Genomic DNA, 23,244 nt, shown 5'->3' with positions numbered 1-23,244 from the left:
TAAATTATAACTCAATGGAGGGGATATGTAAAAAACCTAAAGCTTAGTTAGAAAGGAAATTGGGGACAACTGTAATAGAATAACAATTAAAAAAATGTATTCAAAATGCAGGAAGCCAGGCACTTTATATGCTATTGATAGAAGGGTGAACTGGTCAACCCCGTGGAGCGCTCCTTGGTGTTCTATCAAAATTACGAATGTGTGGCACCTTCAGGAATTCCACCTTCAGGAATTTGTGGTACTTCCACTTGCTAAATGATGTATTTACAAAGTTACTAATTATTGCATTACTTGTAATAGCAACTAATGCCCACTACTAAGGAAATGGTTAAATAAGTTGTGGTACACCCATACAGTGAAATACTGTATTTTGTGTGTATAATGCATACCCACATTTTGTGTGCGTTATACACAGGAAAATACAGGTACTTAAGCAGTTGTGACAAAGAATGAGAGAGGTCTTTGAGTACTGACACAGAATACCCTCCAAGACATTTTAAGGGACAAAAACAAGGGGTCTGATGATATATATTACTATGCTGAGAAGAGAGTAAGAAAGCATATACTCAAGTTTGCCTGTATTTGCAAACAAAGAGTCTAGAAAGTTACGTAAGAATTTGATAACAGTGATTATCCTGTAGGGAGAACAGGAGCTGGCAGGGAGGAGAGAGGGGAACAAGGAGACTCTTCACTATACACTGAATAAAGTTTGATTTTTGAACTATGGGAATATAATTATAAAAATATAAAGTGAATTTTTAAGCTAGCTAAGGAGAAGGTAAAGAAAGTCCTGAGTACATTTGCTGTAAAGAAAACTATGAAAAAAAACCTAAAAACCAGATTATACAAAGGATTCCTAAAATAGAAATACGATGGTAGAAATTCTCCATGGGACAAGATTTTATTAAGTTTAGATCTAATCATGTTTTGTCTTCTTTTAAAATGTCTATTTCCAATTGCAATTACAGTTCTTACGTTAGCGGTTAAGTTATTAAGTAGTGATCGCCAAGTGCCGTACAGGGAGAAGGGGCGGGCGGAAGGGAAGGGCGGGGCAATGGCCGGGGCTGCCGCAGTCTGTGTCAGTTCTGGGCACCAGGCTCCTCCTCCGTGGGACACGGCGCCTGGAGCCTGTGTGGTGGGGTCTCCGTGGGGCCTGGCACCTGTATTTTTCTGAAGTTCCATGTGTGACTTGGTAAGTGCCACAGGAAAGGGGGCATTAACTTGTGCCTCGGGTGTAGCTGAGCCAGGTGTGGTATGTGATCTGTCCGAGTAGGACAATTTCACAAAATAAATTCTATTTAAAAGCACACCTGGCTGTGTAGGAATGTGAAACGTTTTCTCCGGTGGCCCTACTTCAGCGTCCCATTAGGTGTGAGCGCAGTGCCTTTAGCAGCATGGTCTTCTGGGATGTGTTCCAAATTTGGGTCCCTGGCTACCTCCAGTTGGAAAGGAGGAACATGTTGCTTTTGGAATATTTAAGCCAAAAGTATCTAAAATACCTTCTAACAATATGGCTATTTTTTTAAAGCCAGAGAAAATGTAGCATTATAGAGAAAAAGTTTAAAATGTACTTGGCATGTTTAGAACATGTTTTTGGTAACACAAAAAAGGATGAGGAAATACGGATGTGGTCACTGCAGCTTTTAACTTCACATTCTTTTTTCTTTCAGTTGGCTTTTGAAACAATGAGTGTCATATCTGTGGTCACTAACTGTGCTCTGATTGGAATGTCCCCGCAAGTGAACGCACTCTTTCCGGAGTCAAAAGCGGACCTCATTTTGATTGTAGTAGCCGTGGAGGTAAGTGAACGTTTAAGTCTGTTTCACCGGGTTCTGCATCAGAGGCCCCTGTCACTGAAGCCGCGATATGTCTGGCTGGCAGTGTAGCAACGTGCGTCCCCCGGTAAGAAAGGGAAGCAGTGCGGGCAGCCGGACGACGTGAGTTGGAGGCTGTGCTTTCCTGGCTCTTGCCTGCGGCCGAACCACAGCCGCCGTGGTGCAGACAGGGAGGCGACGTGGCTGCGGTGCTGGCCTGGTCGGTGTGAGCAGGCACATCCTATCTGAAAAATGGAGTTCTGTAGGCTTAATACGCTTTTCTTTTTTAGTCTGTTCTCGGGATCTGTCACTTCTACTTTCTCAAACAAATAAAGTCTAAGAAAATGCTTTTTGAGAATGATTTGTTTTAAGTCTCATTTGCAACAGGGGTGGAATGCATTGTGAAACGTTCTAAAACTCCAGAGTGTGCTGTAGTGAGGAGGAGGACACATGATGTCACACGCACCGTACAAGCTGGCTGTCCCTGTACTTTTAGGTTCATCTTATTATGTTTCTGAATAAGGATTGCTGTCAACTGACAAAATTTAGCAGTTGCCAATCACAAACAAGAATTTGCAGGGAATTTTTTTGTTGCTAGTAATTTTAGTGGTCAGGAATATTGTGACCTTTTATTTTTAGATATTTAAAAAATAGAACAGCTGTGAAAATTTTAAAGCAAAAGTTAGCAGGAACGTAAAGCGGTGACTCATGTAGCTAAGGCCTCAGGACTTAAGGCTGACCAGAAAAAAAAAATGAAATCCTGAACTTGTGCACTTCTTGTAGTGGCTAAAGAAATACAGCCTGCATTGCTCTTTTAGCGTATCCCATAGGAACCTGTGTTCATGATGGATGCTGTATGTGGAATGTGCAGTTTGGAGACTGATTTTAGATGGCAGTGTGTAGGAGAGGAGAGAGGATGGCTTTGGCAGATATAAGTAGGCCTGTTCTGAATTTGTGAGTTGACTGGGATTTTGGAGAGCTATTTGTGAGGCTGACTTACTACCTGTGGAAGTGGGAGATCAAAACAGAGAGGCCCTTAAGACAGCGGATGGCCGGCTGGCCATGTTCACCGTGTGCCTTCTGAGTTTGGCCCTTAACCTTCCAGACCGAGGAACCGGTCTTCGCCAGTAGTACATCCAGAGCTAACTAGGCTTTTGGGAGTGACTTGCTTAAAACTAATGAGACTCACAAGGGATTGATGAGAGGCCCAGGCAGCTGACTTCCTAGAAGACACTTTTCCAATGACCGTAACAATGGGTATTAAAGTGTAAGTAGAATTGGGTATTAGAAGATTGCCTGGTAAATTGAGAACCTGATCAAGAGGAGTGTAATAGTCCTGAAAGGCACAAAAACCTGAAAGTGCCCCCTGCAATCCCCAAACAGAGCCCAGTTGTAGCCGAGCCTGCTGTGCACCTCCGGCCGCTGAGCAGTGCTGCGTGAGTTCAGAGCTGCCCGAGCCTTGATGTTGCCTTCACTTTCTCCAGATGTCCGGCGGGCCCAGTCTTCCTGCGTATTCCCATTGATTAGCCTACTGCTTCTGTTGTATTGGTGATATCTTACTTAATCAGGTAGTCAGCGCCTGGCTCTTCCCATTTACTTGGGAGATTTCTTGGCCTACTGGGTTGTTCTGCAGAAGGTTGTCCTCGAGTGTTGCAGACTGACTCTTCTAGTCTGATCATTCATTCATAACGTGGCTGCTTTAAAATCCTCCTCAGATGCTTCCAGCATCTGATTTATCTCAGTGCTGTTGTCTGTTGATTGTATCTTCTCAGTCAAGTTGGGATTTTCCTGGTGGTTGTTACGAAAGCTTGCATTGAAAGGCGAATACCTCTGGTATTGTGTATGCTACAAGGCTACTCTGGATCTTATCTAAATCCTGGGTTGTAGCTGCCTGCTCTGACTCCGCTCTGGTGTGAGGGTAAGGGGTGGGGCATGTCACCCTGTTACTGTCAGCTGGTGGCGGAAGTCCAGCCTTCCCGCTCGCTCGGATCCCATTGTCACCTGAGGGGACTCCTCCTTACTGCTGGACAGGGAGGGGAGTTCTGGCTTTCACTGATACCTCCTGGCAGGGGGACCGTAACCTCATCCCTGCTCCCCACCTGGCCTTCACAGACGCGGGAAGGCGGGGCGGCCTCCCTACCGCTGGGTGGGAGTGCCAGTCCTCGCTGGCCGCTGGACTGCTCCTGACGGCCCCAGTGGGGAGCAGCAGGGGGGCCTCCTTGTTGCCAGCGAGGGTGGAAGTCCCAGTTCTCCATGTGGTTTCCACCGACAAGGTAGGTGTGTTTGTCACCATTCAGCGAGGGTGGAACACTGGGCTCCCTGCGTGGCCTTCCCCGCTGAGGCGAGGCCCCGTGGACAGGCCAGCCAGGGCAGAGCCCAGGCCCCCCAGGAACTCGCTGGCCTGCAGGTGGGCGGCTCTTGTCTGAAGTTTCCTATCCAGCCAGACGGCCCCTTCCCAGTCCTTTGGCTGGAGAGAGCAGACTTTTCTTGCCTGTTGTGGTCCCCATCGTCGTTTCTGGCATTCTAGCTTCCTGAGCACTTAGTCGTGTATGTATCAGGTGAAGAGGGAGCCCTGGGCACTCGCTGCCACGTTGTTCGTCTCGTCCTGGGGTCCCTAGTCCACCTGCCTTCTTTCTACCTTCCAGAGTCTTCTTACGTTTATTCTGTACGTAATGTGTGTGGTTTTTAGTTGCGCTTAGCGGGGGTAATAGTAAAAGTACTTCCTTTCCTTTCAAAAGCAGAAGTCCTCGCTTTCTCGTTTACTAATCTTTTCTGTGAGCTTTACGAAGCCTGGCATGTGTCTCCTCCGTAACGTGTATTCTACTCACAAGCCTTGCACTTACTCGTAGGTTTACTTATGTAGTAACGTCTGTCCTGTGCACTGTCAGCTTCAGGAGAGCCGGACGACGTCTGCTTCTCTATCTCAGTAAACAAGGCTGCTCCCTAAAATTGTGACTAAGTCTTGGTAGATGTGCCGTTCAGTGGTCGCATGAATTTTGAAGTAATAAATTAAGCTATTAACAAGAAAATGGGCACTTCAGTATTTTAATTTTAGAAGGAAAGGTGGATGTTATTCCTTTTTGATAAATTCACATTCGGTGTTAATTGTCTGAGTATATTTGTTAGTTTATAACCTTTTCCGAGCTCTGCTTAAAGAACACAAAGTGGCAGGGACTAACATTTTCATTCCTTAATTAAGTTACACTCAGTGCATCATGAAATCAGGTGCTGAGGAAAGACAAGCTGTCTTTTTATTTTTTCCCTCAAGAGGTCTACTTCTAAATGTAGTTGAGAAGATGCATATATTTAACACATGCGCGCACACACCCACATACATGTCCGGGTCAGTGCATGTACTCAGGATGCAACTGGGCAGTAAAAGTGATGCGGCACGGGTGTGAGGTGGCATCTCCTGAAGTTTTGATTTCCATTTCCCTGACGATCAAGGTGTCTATCGGGCACCTTTACATGTGCTTAGTGGCCATTTGTAAATACTGAAATGTCTATTCAAATCCTTTGTCCATTTTTAAATCACATTGTTTATTTTTTTAGTTGGTGAGTTGTAGGAGTTCTTTGTATATCCTAAATGTTAACCCCTTATTTATGATTTGCAAACATGTGCTTCTAATCTGTGCATTGCCTTTCCCTCTATTGATACTATCGTTTGATGCACAAAAGTCCAGCTCCTCTATTTTTTTTTTTTTTTGCCTTTGCTTTTAGTTTATATCTAGGAAATCGTTGCCAAATCTAGTGTAACAGAATTTTGTCCTGTATTTCCTTCTAGCTTTATAATTCTAGGTTTTAACTCTAGATCTTTGATCCATTATGAGTTAAATTTTGTATGTGATGTATGGTGATTCATTCTTTTGCATGTAGATACCTGGTTTTCCCAACATCATTTGTTGAAAAGACAGTCCTTTCCCTAGTAAGTGGCCTTGGCACCCTTGTCAAAATCATTTGACCATGTATGTGAGGGTTTATTTCTGGGCTCTTTATTCCATTGGTCTATATGTGTATATTTTTCTTTTTAACTACTTTATTGATGTATGATTGACATAAAGAAAGCTGTACCTATTTAGTGTATACCACTTGATGAGTTGGAGATAACTAATATCTATCTTTTTGCCAGTACCACACTGCTTTGATTACTGTAGCTTTGTAGTAAGTTTTGAAATCAGGAAGTGTGAGACCCCCAACTTTGTTATTTTTTTTCAAGAATGTTTTGGCTATTTTGATTGTGTGTTTGTAGTAACTATAGCTATTTACTTTCTGATTTAAAAAAACTGTTCATCAAAAGTTGGGTTATATTGGCACAGATTGGTATTAGAAATAAGTCGTCTCTTTCTACCACATTAAAGTATTTAAAGGTTTGTTTTTACTTTATTGACTTTCATACATTTGAGAGGACCCTACCTTCATTTTCTAAGTTGAAAATTTTCTGTGTCAGAACAAAATCAAGCTCAGAGAAGGTGTTAGAACTAACCAAAAAATTGGTAAGTTTGCTAATTTTATTCTAGTGTTGCGGAGACCTTTGCTGAGTGCCATCTGGTCTTGTAACGAATCCAAAAAGTAGAAAGTTTACAAATAAATTTGAAAATATGTTTTTTAATTGCCATATAAGTTTGTAAAATCACACTGAAATTCTAACTCAGAAACGTTACAGAAAAGTCTCAGAATCATCAGTGGATCAAATTAGCATGTTTCTGTTTATAAGATTTTTCTCTTTGACCTGCCATGCCTTTTCAAATTGGGGAGTAAAATCTTAAAATTATATTTTATTCCCTATTTTTTCCTGCGGTCTAGAGAAAATGTTAGTTTATTGAGTTAAAAAATGTTTTGTTAGTAGCATATGAAATGAGTAGCATTTGTACTTTCCTGTGTTCATTTATGGCTCCCAAAAGAGTAGAAATTTCACTAGTTCAAAAATCCATAATAGATAAGTCATAGATATAAAGTAAATGCTTATATAAATTTTTAACATCTTGATGTGAAAAGCAATTTAAGATACTTTATTTTAAAGTTTTCTTTTCTTCCAAATTAAGTAACATTTAAAATAAATTCATGTTATTAGAATTTTTTTTAACCAAGAAGACATACAGAATATAATTGTGATGTTAGTATTGATTGAGAGTTCTCGTATTCAAATTGTGGATAAATTGATGATTTCAGTAGCTTTTCTGGTTCACATTTTCAAATCAAGCAAACTATAATTTTTATTTAGGTTTCTTTTATGAAACTTGATTTAATGCCACATGAAGTTAACTAAAGGGCAAAAAAAATGATCATTAGTGTCTGCTGGTAACTCAGTATATTACAACTTTTGTGTATTTACTGCCATCTAGTGCTGCCTTTTAAAAAAAAACTACTGAAATTTCACTTGAATTTACTAGGATAACATTGGTTAATAACATAAATTTTAGGTGTACAACTTTGTGGGGTTTTTTTGTTTTTGTTTTTGGAGAGAGGGGAAGGGAGGGAGAGAGGGTGAGAAACATCAATGTGAGAGCGAAACGTTGATTGGTTGCCTTTTATACACACACTGACCGGGGACTGAACCTACAACTTGTGCATGTGCCCTGACTGCAGATTGAACCCTTGACCTTTCAGTTTATGGGACAATGCTCCAACCAACTGAGCCACACTAGCCAGGGCCAGGTGTTCAGTTTTGTAATATAATATATGTATACTCTAGTATGTATAATATATGTGTACTCTTGGTCATTCTGTATGTGTTCACTTACAGACTGACCAAGAAAATAGCTTACCAATATATGAAACAGTATGATGGAACCATATGCAAATGATATTTTCTAGGTTAAAAATAGTCAAATACTGACAATGCCTTAAAGTGCAGCCCCAGGATCAAATCCAATATCCAAATAATTTCTTTTAAATAGTCATCATCACCCGCACTTTTGAGGCAGATTTAGTTCCCTTCTTTGATGTAATTTCAAGCAAAGGATCACTATTTTAAATGCAAAATTTACACAAAGATCTCTAATTATTTTAAAAAAAATAGGAATATCCTAAAATCCTGTAAGTATCAAATGTTCGATAGTATTTTATTTTAGTATTAAATGCATTCATGGCTTTCTTTTCATTCTGAGCTTGGCAAGGTGTGCCAGTTAATCATATTGAATGCTAACAATTCGCCTACTAAAAGCTGAGGTGAAAATCTAAGGTGAAAATGAATTAACTACTCACCCCAGAAATTAACACTGCTTTTCTAATCGTTAGGTCACGGTGACTAGCAGGCCAGCCTGCACCATGCATGGTTAACTGGTAGTTTTAAAAATATCACTTAATTGCTGTTTCTTTTTTTAAAAAGAGTAAGTTAGGTAATTTTTTTTTTTTTCTAGAGTTGCATAAAAACAGAATTGGCTCTCAGGTGTCTGTAATGCCTAAAGTTGTCTTCTGAGAAGGGCCAGAGCACTCACTGGTCTTTTATGCCTTGACTCAAAGAGTTCATTTTCCTGTTTAAAAAAAAAAGTTTCAGAAAAGTGTAATGCAGATACAAGCATAATAAAAATAATTCCTTTATACCCTTTATTACAAGTAACTATTTTGAACATCTTACCACATATGCACTCTCTTTCTCTCCATCTCTCAGTTGATTTCTGTTTACATCTATATATATATATCTACACATGGATATTTCAAATTATGGAGATTCTGTCCCTGTCCTGCCTCTTAGCGCATCATGGCCCTGGGCCAGTGACCTTGTCTTGTAAGCCTATTTGCCTGACTGTAAAATTGAGGCCAGCGCAGCTTCCCCTGCAGGGATGCCCTGAAGAGTGGAAATGACACACGGGTGACCCTAATCACAAGTGGCCAGCATTGAGCAGATGCATAATGAATTCCAGGTCCTGTTACCGCTCTTAAAAGTCAAGACATAGACATGATTGTCCTTGTGAGATGCCCACCACAGAGCTGGGCACTTGGTTGAGGCACAGGGATGTGGGCTGCGGTCCTAACAGGCTCGGCAATAGCAGAATGCAGCTTCTATCATCTTAGTTTTCATTACTGTCATTTTTGTTCAGCGGGCGTTGTCGCAGCGAGGAGGTAGCTTTTGGGGTGCCAGAGTCAGCAGGTCGCTGAATTAGAATCTCAGCTCTTCCTCGCTATCTCTACCATGTCTTGGTTTCCTCCGATGTAAAATGAGGGCGTTGGTAATGTCCACGTGAGTGGCGGGCACCAGGTCCCACACAGAGAAGGAAGCGGAAGAGTGGTAACAGTAGCTCTGCTGCTGCTGAGTTCATCCTGTTAGCTGCCGCGTCTCGCAGCTCATGGTTCATTTCCGTGGGCTTGGTTCTCCACAACCACACTGAGCTGGTTTGGTTTGTGTTACAGTTTCTTGTTTGTCTGTTAATCACTCCTCTTAGGACCCCATGTGCCTCCCGTGTTCTGACTCCGTTTTCTTCTCTTCCTGATCTTGCCCCCACAGCTGAGTCTAGCCCTCCCTCTCAATATCCACCGCTCGTTGGGTCTTGCTGATTCTGGCTTCTATCCAGTCTCTCTTCCTGGTTACCATTGACGTGGCTTGAGTTCAGGCGCTCACCATTTTCTCATCGAGGCTTCGCTTTTTAAATAGTGTTACTGAGATTTAATTCACGTACCACACAGTTTACTCATTTCAAGTACACGTTCTGTGGTCTTACCCAGACGTTTACCATGGATCATCACTGGCTTTCTAGTTTTCGCGCTCTCTCCTCTTCCCCTTGCTCTCAACTGCTGGCGTGGTTATTCCAACACAGAATTCCAGTCCTGTTTCTTCTCTGCTGCTGTCCTTCCACGAATCTCCACGGCTTACGGGGCGATGCCTCAGTCGGATATCAGACTCTGTGCCGCCCCTTTCCCCTGCCGCTTACCTGCTGCCCCGTTCCACCCTTGGACATCCCAGAGCCCTTCCCAGAGGGGGTGGGGCATGAGCATTTAGTGAAACTAGACGCACCATATGTGTCTCCCCGTGCCAGGCCTGGCCCCCTGAGAGCGTGGGCCAGGACGGGCGTGCACGGTATTCAATAACTGGGGAGTGTTCCATTAAGTTACTTTAACTGCATTTTCAAGTGATTAAGCAATTGCTTGTTAAACGTTTATTAATGAATAAGCGAGTCACATACAGGTTTTTTTTAAGTGAACATGTAGTTAGTGGTAGTTAAGACATAAACTTCAACTTTATAATTAAAGGTTTTGATGTATCTTTGGGACATATAACTAACAAGACCCTTCGGCAAAGCATTAGAATTATATTATTTATAGGAAAAGGTAAACTTTGGATTAGGCAGAATGGTACAGTGGTCAAGGATGTGGGCAATGGGTTCAAATCTTGACCCCATCTTTGACAAGCTGTGTGTCCTTCAGTGAGGTTGGTACCTGCAGTTGTCATGAGGATAAATGAATAAACGCATGCGGCATGGTTACCATGTTGCTCAGCAAGATTAAGTACTCAGCATGTTAGTTACTGTTTCAGAAAACAAATCTCACCCCCTACTCTTTTCTTAGTTGAAAGGTCTGATTAAACTGTGAGAATTCAATTTAAAAACTTGCCTAGAAGGAGCCCACACCCACCCATATTCACCTGGTCACCCCTTCCCCGTGTAGGAGCGTGTGTTGGGCTCCTGGGAAGGTAAATCGGGGTTTGTTTATTGACTTTTGGAGTAAGGTACTTTTGAATGGAATTATCAGACTGGGCTTTTTCCTTCCTTGTTTGGTTTCCTCCATTCCTGTGGTAATCCTGGTAAATAAAATATAAACTTTTGTTTGTTTGTTTTTCTATGGGCTGTTCCCCTCTCGAGTTTTATCGAAAGGAAACATTGCTCTGTGTGTTCTTAATTGTGTGTGAATGATTAAAGACAGTTGTTGCTAAGATACAGCCCTGGCTTTAGAAATGCTCGCCCACAGCACCCTACGAAAGGTAACGCAGAAGGCTTCCGAAGACCAGCTCTGTCCGCCGCCGGGCAGTGCCCAGATGGCTTGGCTCGCCCTGCCCACGGGCGGGGGCGGGAAGGATGTTCACTCCCTGAGTTACGTGCTCACCGAGAGTCATTTTCTTCCCAAATCTGTTTATATGTGGTATTCTCGTTACTGTAATTGGCATGATTTAATTAAATGGAATGAAAACTGATGAAATGTGTGTGTTAAAACAGAGAGCCGTCATTTCTGTGAAAAACTTTGGAAAGGCTCCATGAAGACACATTACTATCAGATTGAGTAAAGATGAGGCAATTATAAAAGATTAGGGAAAAATCATAAAAATATGGACAGCTTTTGGGCTCTGTTTTCACACCGCTTCATGCCACTCTTTTTACGAGAAAGCAAGCCTGGGAACCTTGGGCCTTGCATTCTGGGTGGTAGTTACGCATTGGAAGACAGTGACAATGCCGTCCCTGGGTCCTGCTCAAAGGCAAGGCCTGGGCCACACATGACGAGACTTGCAAATAAATGTATTTCCAGTGGTTGCTAAAATAAAATGCTACAGACACACATATGTTATGATTCCTCACGTTAGCTAACTGTTTTTGATTGAGGAATTACTGATCCCTGGTGTACCACCTAAATGAGTTTCTTCTGTCCTCGGGGAGTATGGAGTTAGGGGCCCAGCTTTTAAATTTGTCAAATAATGGAAAATAGTTGGGTTGTTGAAGAATCTAGTCCCCTCCAAACGGATACATAATCTGTTTCAGTGGGACTCTGTCAATCCGATTTTTGCAAATTAGCTTGCATTCTTTTAAGGTATTAACAGTGATGAACCTAACCTTGACCTTGGCCTAGAACATTTAGGAAAAGGCAAGTCTCACGCCTCTGAAAGAGATCAGTTTATTTTCACCGTGATGTTATTTGCAGAAAAGAATTGTGCAAGGATTAAGAATTTGAAAACTCAACAGTTTCTCTATACTCTTTACATCATAACTTCCAATTCTAGCTACATACTTTTCTTTCAAGCGAAATCACAGAACACCATCTATGTCCGTATTCACGTGTAAATATGCAACTACCCAAAGACAAATAAAATGACTTGGGTATTCGTGTCCGAGGGCCATTGCCCGGGTCTCCTCTCGGTGGATGCTTCAAGGCCTCTGCCAGCTCACCTGCGGCCCCGATACCCCCGTGACAGCCCGCCTGTGCTCCCCACTCCGCCACAGAGCACTCGGCGCGCTGCCTCCTCTTGGATTTACCTGCTGCCCCCCTCCACCCCCGCACTTCCCTTTCAGCCCCCACACCAGTGAGTCAGACGTGCCTCCTTTCTTGTTTCTATGCCATTCCTTCGGAGAATGGGGAGGTAAGAAAGCACTTTGGTTTCATTTTCTTTTCCCAAAGATGGAAAGCAAGTTTTGCCTCAGAAAATTGAAAGTGGACTTGAAGACCATGAGAAACCTCCACTGTGTCCAGACTATGGGATGGAATGTTGAGAAGTATCAAAGCCAAGGGGACTCCATTTGGGCGGGGAGGCTTATGGGGCAGGGGACCCTTTTAAGAAGGCAGAGAGGGGCATTGGGGCAGCACCACAGGCGGGAGCGAGCATGGAATGGTGACATCAGAGACCACGTGGGTCCGCTTGGGGAGAGCGAAGGGCAGGAATTGAGGGAGGAAGGATCATGGTGGAGGGGGGTGGACAACAGGACTGATGGAGAGCTCAGGGCCCATGGCAAAATTTTATGTCCATTTACATTTCCTTCCAGAAGGGTCTCTTTTAACATACATGCTCAGAGGCAGAGCTGCAATATTCATTTCCCCTTACTAACGTAGCCTCTACGTGGCCCTTCCAATGATATGTAAATGTGAAGAGGCTGAGAATTGAATCCACCACATCTCCCCAGTATGAGATTGCACTTCCAGCCCCTCCTCACTAGGGAGTAGCCACCTTCAGGTGGTTTGTGCCTGAGGAGCCTGGTCCTGTGCTCGGAGGTGGCCTTGGCTGTCCTCCACCTGTTCCGCAGTCCTGCCTTCCTCTGCCTCCGGAGTCCTAGCAGCCTCCAGCTTTCTCTGCTCTTCCTGTGTTGGTCCAAGAGCCCTGGCTCTGCCAGGTCCTCTTTTCCGTCGTTCCCAAGCCCACCCTGACTGTTCCAGCCTCTGCGGCCCTGGTGGTCACGTCGCAGTTCTCTGTGTCCACGTCCTCTCAGTTTACTTGTTCTGCTAGAAATGCACGCTGCCAGAACCGCTGTGCTCAAAGACCTGCTCTGTGAGTTATCTTTTTGGGCTTTCATAACTCATTTTATTTCCTTTTAAGACACTGTTTCAGGGGTTCTGGTCTGCGTTGGAAATGCAAAGGCGATGCATCATGCTCTTGCTCTCCAAGGAGGCCTCGGCCCACAGGCAGAGCATTTCAGCGCTCGTTCCTGATGCCCGTCTTTGTGCTTTTTCCCTCAGTTAAAATAGTGCCTCTGAGTTCGTGTTGATCGACACTTACAGCGTGCGTGACATCACATTTCCTTTAGGGAACCTTTCGCACGTGAACAGTACCGCAAACTCAGAATGCTGGGTTAGTCCTTGCTTCAAGAATTGCTTACCACTTGTGCATTGGACTCGGGGATCCAACACTGGGCCAGGCTTCGCCAGCCGTACACCACATACCATGGCCCTGACTGGCGAAAAGACAGGTCAGCTCTGCACCGCTAGTCTTTGGGGGAGTACAGCTGAAAGCTGCCAGGAGGTACCACCCTACACCTGTTAGAAGGGTCGAAAGAGGAAAATTGCCAGTATCAAGTGCTGGCCAGGCCGTGAAGCGGTTGGACGTCTCCGACGTAGCTGGGTAGAACGCGGAGTGGCTCTGTCACTTTGGAAGACACTTTGGCGTCTTCTGAAGTTAAGCATACACTTACCATGTGACCCGGAAGTTCCATTCCTAGATGTTTACCCAGGAGCAGTGTGACCTGGGGTTCACACAAAAACCGGTATGCAGCCATTGTAGTGGCCTTTCATCCATCTTTTATTGTTTCCCAGTGGAGATAATGCAAGTGCCCTTCAACTGGCCAAGGGATAAACAAACTGGGGTGCGTCCCTGCAGGGGGACTAAAGAAGAGTCTGGGACAAGTGACCGTAGGGATCCGTCTCAGATGTGTTGCGCTAAGTGAAAGAAGCCAGACTCCGAAGGCTCCATACTGTTCATTTATTTTGGGAAAAGCAAAACTGTCGGGACAGGAAGCAGATCAGGAGTTGCCAGAGCCTTAGGATTGACTACAAAGAGGCACACGCACACAAAAAAAACTGGGTCAGGCTTGAATATACAATTTTTTAGCATCATAAACCTTAGTATATTAGTTGGATTTGGTAAAATGGTATAAATAGGATCAATTCACGGTTTTTCTAGTTATTTTGATAGGTTGTCGTTGTTTTGCAGTTACTTGTTTTGCTTCTCCCCTCCCTGCTTTAGTCTGTAGCTTAAAAGTTGTGGAGGGGCTTCCGTTTGTTTTGTAGCCCCCAAGGAGTCATGTTGCAAAGACCTGATTAAATTAGAAACCAAGCGAGACTATTTTGTAGACTCCAAGGTGCTCATAAATGTAAGGTGTTGATATTACCATTATAATTTCATCCTGATTAATAAAATATGTTGCTAATCCCATTGTCTTATGTTACTAAAAATGAACTATTTCCAAAGATGTTAAAAACCATGAAAGGAAGGGAAGGAAAGATTTTAAATGTTGATTACTTTCTAGAAAACAGCTTCTTATCTTACGTGTTTTAGTTAAAAACCCCAGTTTTCCAACTGAAGGATAGAAACACTGTGTTTTACACACGTGCGTGTGTGTATATGTCTGTGTGTGTTTTATAAGCTATGCGTGTTATGAGTCCGAAGATCAAGTCTCTCCTGGGGCAGCTTGAGCACAAGGTGGAAGATGAGCTGCAGGATGTCAAGATTTGATTGTCCCCAAGCTGCTGTCAGGGGCCCCAGCTGTGCTCATTTCTGCGCGTGCAAGGAGGGCTGTCGCGCATCCATTACCCTTTCCATTTCAGCACGTCACGTAAAAACTAATTGGCACCATCTGTGCTGATAATTAAGCCTGTATCATTGTGGCCATTGGTGCACAAGGAACTCAGGTTGAAGGAGTGTTCCACAGCAAAAAGGTGGTGGGTTTGGAGCAGAAAGAGTACAGTTTATTAATATTCTTTTACGGTGATCAGTTGTCCAAAAGGAGCCACCAGGACTCAGAACAGTTCTCTGATAGGTCAACAGTATTCTTCTGCCGAGTGCTGAGGATGGACATAGGAGTGAGACTATGAGGAGAATTCATAGCATTGCCTTCTCTTGGCTGTTAGATTTGTCCTGTAGGTGGTTGTAATGCATCCAGTCTAAATTTGGACATTGAAATTTGCAGAGGGTTACTACCAGGGATTAGGAGAAAGGCGAGCATTTGACTACAAAGGTACAGCACGGGGCATTTTTGCGAGTGAGGGAGTTGTTCTGTGTCCTGATTATGGCGATGGTTTGTAGCTCAGTGTATTTGTTAAGACTCAAAGAGCTGTACACAAGATGAGTGAGTTTTACTCTATGTAAATTAAAAGATAAACTTTTAAAGTGTGTAAAAATTTATTGAAATTTATGCTTTGGAAAATCTTTTGTCTGTGGCTCAGTATGTATTTACAAGAAGAAAGAAGTAATTTTCTTTCTCCAAGTTAATTAAGAATGAAACAACCTAAAACCAATTAATTTAAAATTTGATTTTATGTAGCAAGTGGCTCTTTTCAAATTCCAAATAAGATTTAATAATTTTAAGAAATGTGCTAAAAGGAACGTGTTAAGAGAAGTGGGCTTCTTTGGCTTTTCTTTCCTTGAGCCTCCTAAGGCCTTTTCAACATAAAAGGAGCCGCCTGTCCTGAGCACTGTGTCGCTGATGGAAAGGAAATGAACGAGGTGATCATAGTTCTCCGCTATTTGTGAATTCATTGGTCATGCTTACAAACAAAAATGATCAGCTGTCTTATGTTTTGTTGTTTTCAGAATGTGGGTCATAAATGCAGAAAATTGTGTAGAAAGTAATATGCTGTTAAAAAACCCCCACAAAAGTGGAAGTGTAACATTCTGATTTAATTATCAATAAAATATTTAACCTAAAAAAAATAAAGGTACAAGGTAGTCTTCATGTTTCTGTCACCAGCAGAATTTGGAGAGGGCAATAGCACACAGCCATTGAGAATCCAGGGTTCTAACAAGTGAGAGATTAAAGTTGACATCAGTTAGTGGATTAATTAAAATCAGTAAACTGCGTTTGTTAGTTTTTAAATAAATAAACTGATAGTTGAATATTAGTTAAGCAGCATGTGGCTGTAGTCAAAAGTTAAAATATGCATACTTGTGACAGTAGTCACAAGTGACACAAAAATATGTAGACTTATATTTTTGTCTTTTTGCCTGGAGTTTATTGATAGTATTGCACATTTAGGTTTTAGTTAAAAGAATATGCACATTTTTGCCTTGTAGATACATACATGCCACTTAAATCTGAGACTTTTTCTATAACCTAACATCGGATCATGTTTTTGAATGTTTTATGTGTGCTTGAGAAGATATAGTCTCTATTATAAGCATGTACTGTTATCAATATCTATATCTATTTCTACATTAGCTACACACTGTTACACATTATTTGTCGCCTAAATTATTACCTACCTTTTGCCCACCTGTCTTGGTTTAAGAGTGATGTTAAAGTCTCCTATTAAATAGTGTGTTCCTATTACAAAGCACCTACTGTAGTTTCTGGTTTTTAAATGTAGTTGCTATGCTGTTTGGTGCATAGAGATATAAAACTGCTATATAATTTCATTTTGAATTGTGGCCTTTAACATCATAAATGTTATTGCTCGTCATTTTTAATGTTTTTTGACCTAAATTCTGCTTTGTCTGAATGAAGACAAATTATATTCAAATTGTATCCCCTTGCTTTCTTAATATTTCCATTTTTTCCCAGTATACCTTTATTTTTAACCTTTATAAATGACTGGTTTAGGTATGACTCTTATATACAGCCCTATAATTCTTTTATTTATTTTTTTGCAAGACAGTTTGAAATGGTTTACTTTTAATTGGTGTGTTAAAGCTCATTTGTATTCATTTAGATGTCTGATGTGTTTGGTCTCAACATTGTCATATTACTCTGTTACATACATATTATAATACTATGTTATATTTACTGTGTTTTTTTTCCCTTTGATATGATCTGTGTCTTACTCTCTTTTTGTGGGGAGAAATTTAGAAAGGTTTGTTTTGTACTTTCTTTAATGTTCTTAATTCCCTTTGCCCTTACTTAGATTTCTGCTCTTTGGTGTGTCAGTTTTGGTTATGTGTTATCTGTTTGACGGTTAATTAATTCTGCTTTCTCCTTTCTCCTCTCATTATTTCAGTTGTATGATTTCTGCTTTGTCAGAATATTCAGCATTTACATATATCTTTTTTTAGTCCCAGATAAGCAGTTAGGTCTTTTCGATGCTTGCCAAAGCTTCCCGTGCACCTGACTCCTTTATTTTTTCTATGAAACTTGTTCTCTAGTACAGTGCTTCTCAAAAAATAGGAACATACTAACCATTTGGACCTCTTGGGTGGGGCCTAGGTTCTCGTTCCTTACAACTTCCAGATACCGCCAGTGCTGTGGCCCGTGACCCCTCCTTTGAGTAACAAAAGATTCCTCAAAAAGGATTCTTATGTTCCTGAATATTTCAGACTGCTCTTCCATAACTTGGCCGGACTAAAATATTTTTTGGTTTCATTTTCATAAAGTTTCATGAAACTGCTTCTGCAATGTTGCCTTGTCTTTTTGCTGTCAAGCTCTGATGCCAGCCTGAGTTCTCTCCTTTTGTGAGTAACTCGGTCATTTTGATTTGAGGCCCAGGGCTCTATTATGACATTTTAAAATTGATCTTTAAAATCTAATAGTTTCAGAGATATATGTCTTAGAGGTGATTGGTCCAGATCACAGATAACATGGAGGCCCTTTCGGTACCGTGTCAGGCCGCCTTTTATTTCTGAGACATTTTCTTACGTAGTTTTTAATATTAATTGTGTTCTATTGTTTTGTCTGTCTTCAGGGTCTCCAAATATATGCACCTGGGATCTTCTTTGCCTGCCTTCTGTATCAGTCTCTTTCATTTTGACATCTCTATTTTATTTTTTGTCCTCTTGACTTTTTAGCCTTTCTTTGATGTCTCTTATATTTTCATTTCCATCCATTCTTTCTTGGCCACTTTGTAATTTCATCTTAGTTTCTAAGAGAATTTTTGTCTTTTTCTTTAATTCTTCATAGGTTATCACTCCCATTTCATACCTTCCTATTTGTTTGATGTTTCTGTTCTGAGTTTTAAATTTCCTACCTGAAGGTTTTCTTTCACATTTGTAAATGCCCATTTAATATTACTTAGTTCAGTGTTGAAAATTGAGTTATAATTTTCATCTCATTCATGTTTTGTTTATTTGATAACTTTTTGTTTGACTTTTTCTTTTTTTTAAATTTTGTTGGGGAACAGAACCAAACACTGAAATACCTTGATTCTCAATGTCTTATTGTCATAGACTTTCTAATTCTTACAGTAACTTTGTACAGATGTTATGTGCTGGGGTTTCGTTGTTCTTCATTTTGAAATAAATAATTATTCTGGACTAGTGATAGTAGTTCTAGTTGTTATAATTCCAACCTCACTACAAAATCTACTCTTGTTACCATAATATAACATATCTAATATGTCATCTATAAGGAGCATGCTGGGCATGTTGTAATAGCTTAATTCTGTAAGGGGCATTTTGAAAATGGATTTTTATCAATATACAACCATTGAACAAAATCTGAAAATTTTCCCAGAAATTCATTATACCTATGAGTCCAAAAATTTGCAACTTAAATCTCTGTAACTTTTCCCCAAGCCACTAAAGAGTAGTGTGGTATATGTGTTTGTATGTGTATTATATCTATTGTATGTGCCACATATATACATACATATATATACACATACATATGTATGTGTATATGTTTTTCCACTGTTGTTGAAGTCAAAAAGTAAGTTAGAAATTATTTTAGACCCTAAGAGAATTTAAGGGACCTTTGCTGTTACTGCTGAAAGTAGGACAGAAGAGTAAAGAGATGGTGCATTTTATAGTATTTATAGGCTATTTTAAGTAAATATTAAAAATATTTTAGAGAGTTTTTAATTAAAATGTGACATACATATACCGTATTTTGCCATGTATAATGCACACTTTTTTTGCCCAAACTTTTGAGAGAAAAATAAGGATGCACATTATATATGGGTAGTACCTAAAATACCTTTATCTGTTCTTGTGTTTTATAATTATTTGTTACATAAAATTTCTTGTACTGTAAAGTGTTCAAAAATAAATGCTAAAATTCCTTTATAATACAAAAAAAATAAGTATCTAAATATAAATAATTGAATTAAAACATTAAAACGAAAGATTTTTTTTTCCCCCTGAAAGTTTGGGCCAAAAACCTGGGTGCGCATTATATAGGGGAGCGCATTATACATGGCAAAATACAGCAGGTACTGGTTATGAGTGTCAAACTCAATGAAGTGTCAAGAAGTGAACATGTTTGGAAGACAGAACAATTTACCAGAAGTCCCTTTTTGCCCTTCCCAGTCACTGTTGGCCAGAAGTAACTACTTTCTTGACTTTGTTGCCATTTGGTTTTGCCTCTTTCTAAATTTTGCATTAATTGTATCATACAGTATGTTTTTTCAATACATCTTTTTATTACTGCAGTCTGTTGAAATTGTTTCCCAGCTATGATGCGTCCTCACAGTTTCTACTCTGACATGTTAATTAATCATTTAGCGGCACCGTGTCCATGTGCACGCGGACGCCCCTGCATCGCTGGCGGAGCGCCTCGGTCCTACGCAGATGTGCTGTTTCCAGCATAAATATCACGTCTCTACATCCAGCGAAGAAATTGTCAAAAAGATGGCTAATTAGCGAGATTAATAAAATATGAAGATATTTAAAGATTTGGTGACTGAACAGGACAATTAGTATGTTCCTGATTCTGAAAGTGAATCTAAACTGGGTAAGATAATGTTACAGCCCACGTGTTAGTCATACCCCTGGCTAAAGAGATAAGTTGGCAGTCTTTTAAAAGCTTCATCATTTTCATCACTCAGTTGGTTTTATTTTCCTAAATGTGCTGATTTCAATAATTTTTTTAACTTAATACTTTCTGAGTATAGTATGCGAAATTTGCTAGAATATATTGAACGTTGTCATTTAAAAATAGGAGTGATAACTCTGTTGCAGAGCAAATAAATAAGTAAATGCAAAGTGGAGTGATGATGTCGACACATTATAGTGGCAGCAGATCCTTGGATGTAGGAAGGGACAGACCCAGAAAAGCTGAGGTTTAAATGGCCAGTCTCCATTAGATTCCTCGTCAGTTGTGGACGCATTAATGCTGAAAACAGAAGGAGCAAAGCCTGCAAGGCAGGGAAGCACATTTGAAAACGGGGCCTCTGCTCTTCTAAATGCATCAGCTCCCTTCCCCTGCCACCGCCCCTAATGGGGTCACTTTAGGAACTTGGAAGGAGGAGAGAAGAGAGACAAAACGTCTTTCCCTACAGAATTCTTAACGTTCTGTCCCCTTTATCTTCCTCCCTCCTCACCAAATTCATACGGAAATGCGAGGGAACCAGGGGAGCCAAAACAGTCTTAAACAAATAACAAAGCATGAAGACTTACACTTCCCGGTTTCAAAACTTTCTGCAAAGCTACAGTAATCAAGACTGTGTGGTGCTGGCATAAGAATGGACATAGAGATCAATGCAGTAGAATTGAGTCCAGAAATACGGCTTCACTTTTATGGGCAACTGGTTTTTTGACAGGAGTACCAGGACAATTCAGTGGGGGAAAGAAGAGTCTTTTCCATACACAGTGCTGGAACAATTGGATATCCATATGCAAAAAATGAAGTTCGGCTCCTACCTAACACCATGTACAAAATGGATTAGGGACCTGAATGAAAGAGCTGGGATAGGGGGACCATGTACGATGGCTAGAGGGAGGATTTTATGAACCAGGTCTGGAAGGAGCACATAGCAGTTCTACTCACATTCTGCTGACTGTGAAAATCAGCCTTGGCCATCGGGAGGTGACTTGGCCCCGGGAGGCTGGGAAATGTGCTCCCGCTGTGTCCCCAGATGGAGGAGGAAATGATTTAGATGAATAGCTAGCCATCTCTGTTACAGGGTGGTTGCCATGGATTATCCTTTTGAACCTTTACAGTTCTGAAATTCTGTTCCACATTCATTCTCCCTCATTGAGTCCTACAGTTAGAAGAACTGCAAAAAAGGGAGAAAATAACACTCAATTAATTACCTTCTCCTAGGACATAAAAAAGAGTAAAGTTCAGCCAGCAAAGTTCACTTCACAGCCATCTTGCAAAAAATACATCCCGTGATCTTGTGAACCTACCTGTTGGCCGACGTGTGATGCTCGCCTCTGACTGGGATCGTTGGTCTCTACTGATCACCAGCCTGGGTCCCTGTGAGCTGAAAGGAGAAACGTGGTTTTCATTTGTAATTTGGAATCTCTATGAAGCTTTTGAAGATGAGTGAACACTAACCTGCAGGAAACCAACCAACCAACCACTATAGGCTTAGAATGAAAACGGAATGCACAGATTGGATTCCATCAAAGACCCACCGAATGGCCATCAGAAAGTTGGGCATCTCCACACCAGCTCCCCCGCAGTGGCAGGATCACAAGAGTTAATTTGCGCATCCATCTGAGTCCGTCCTTTGAGGGCACATGTTTCGCAAGTTTGGTGCCTCTGTTGCCAGTGGAAGAAGCAGCAGTACTCCAGCTGTGGGTTTGTAATCTAATTGTCATGTGCTCTGTGGATATGATTACAGGGACTGATGGAAGTGCTAAAGAGAAACAGAATTCAAGCGGCATCATAAACACAGCACAGTGGTATTCATTTTAAAGAATGTTGGGGGACCTTGCCTAGATATGATGTAATAGAATCCTGGGCTTTTCTGTAATTCTGCTCTCCCCATAGCATGCATCTGGTTTCTAATGTGTTTAAAATCCATACCCTATTTTAAGTTTTATGTTTAAGCTAAATGTTGCATTTAAAAAAAAATCACAGGAAGACTACAAACTAGTTCTGGTTGAAACATGGTCTGCAGACTGCCATCTTTGTGATGAGCTCAGAAATGGAGGGCAAGCATTTCGAAACTTCTAAGGCCATTTGACATTGCTCTGACACTTAAGCTTGCGATCAGTGGGCTTTTCCTGTTGACCAGATACAGACCAATTAGAGTAGTGTTCAGTTTGCTTGGTGAGCTGCGCGGGGTTACATGCAGTGTGCAGTAATCTGCCCTGGCTGCATAACAAAATATGGGTGACTTAACCTACAGAAGTTTATTTCTTTCAGCCCCGGAGGCTGGATGTCCAAGCTTAAGGTGTCAGCAGGGCAGATTTCCGTCATACCTTGGCTTGCAGGTGGCTGCCATCCTTCTGTGTGCTCAAGTGACCTCTTCTTTGTTTTGCACATGGTGAGAGAGCACGAGCATGCGCTCTTCGGTATGTCTTCTTATACAGACAGTAGTCCTGTTGTATCAGGACTTCACTCTTATGACTTCATTTCACCCTGATTACCTCCTTGTAAGCCCTGTCTCCAAATACAGCCACACTGGGGGGTGAGAGCTTCAACACATGGCCTTGGGTGGGACACAGTTCAGTCTAAGCACTGTAGGACCAGATATAGGTCCATGTGGACAGGGATTTTAAAGAGCTGGTCCTTCACCACAGAGCATGTGCGAAGCCCTGCTGGAGGCACAGTGGGGCTAATTCACCTAATCACAAGTAAATATCAGTAACACAGAAGCAGGACACTTCAGGTTTAGGTTAAAATATGTAAATATTTATGAAATCTATGTACCTTCACATTCCGTAAAATTGTTTTGTGTGAAATGTTGACTCTTTAGAAGAGATTAGATTAAAAACCAGAAGAGATGCATTGGATCGTTAATTCCTACTGAGGCCCGGCTTTAAGCTGCCTGTGACTACCGCGCGGCAGCTGTCCAGTCCGCGCAGCCAGCTGGAAGTCTGTGCCTCCGTCTGCTGGCCCTGGCCTCTGGCCACCCGCGGACACCTCCGGAGGACAGGGACAGTGGCCGTGCTTCAGGCATCACTGACTTGGCCTTTCGGAAGAGAGACCGTGTCCTCCCCGGTACCCCACTTGCCTCCCTCCTTCTTCCTCCGTTTTCTGTCTCAACAAACAGGGCCGTTAGCTCGACAGTAACTCACTTTGAAACCATGGAACATTTTTTAGTTTTCCTCTCCTCCTTTGGGGATCTCTCTTGTCTCCCACCTGCTGACCCTGCCTCGGGAATGCCTCCCCCGTCGGTGCCCTCCTTTCTGAGGCGCTGGCCCCCCGCCCCGGGCTCCTGTTGTCACACCTGTTGGGTGGGCTGCTTCGGTGGGCGCCCAATCGCT

The 23,244-nt window shown here is 41.8% G+C and overlaps 1 protein-coding gene across 2 annotated transcripts in view; it reads left to right on the top strand.

Annotated features, from left to right (window-relative positions):
• ANO10 (anoctamin 10) overlaps positions 1–23,244 on the top strand; it is a 121,448-nt gene that overhangs the window by 30,703 nt on the left and 67,501 nt on the right. For both annotated transcript variants that reach the window (XM_054594803.1, XM_054594802.1), the window contains exon 11: positions 1,671–1,799. In XM_054594803.1, the coding sequence (XP_054450778.1) occupies positions 1,671–1,799 (129 nt within the window). The remainder of the gene's footprint in view (positions 1–1,670; positions 1,800–23,244) is intronic.

Source organism: Pteronotus mesoamericanus, unplaced genomic scaffold, assembly GCF_021234165.1.
Source record: "Pteronotus mesoamericanus isolate MK-2021 breed Mesoamerican mustached bat unplaced genomic scaffold, CSHL_Meso_final scaffold_533, whole genome shotgun sequence".
Classification (NCBI taxonomy): domain Eukaryota; kingdom Metazoa; phylum Chordata; class Mammalia; order Chiroptera; family Mormoopidae; genus Pteronotus; species Pteronotus mesoamericanus.
Note: the sequence above shows the minus strand (reverse complement) of the source record. Positions and strands in the feature narration are given on the sequence as shown.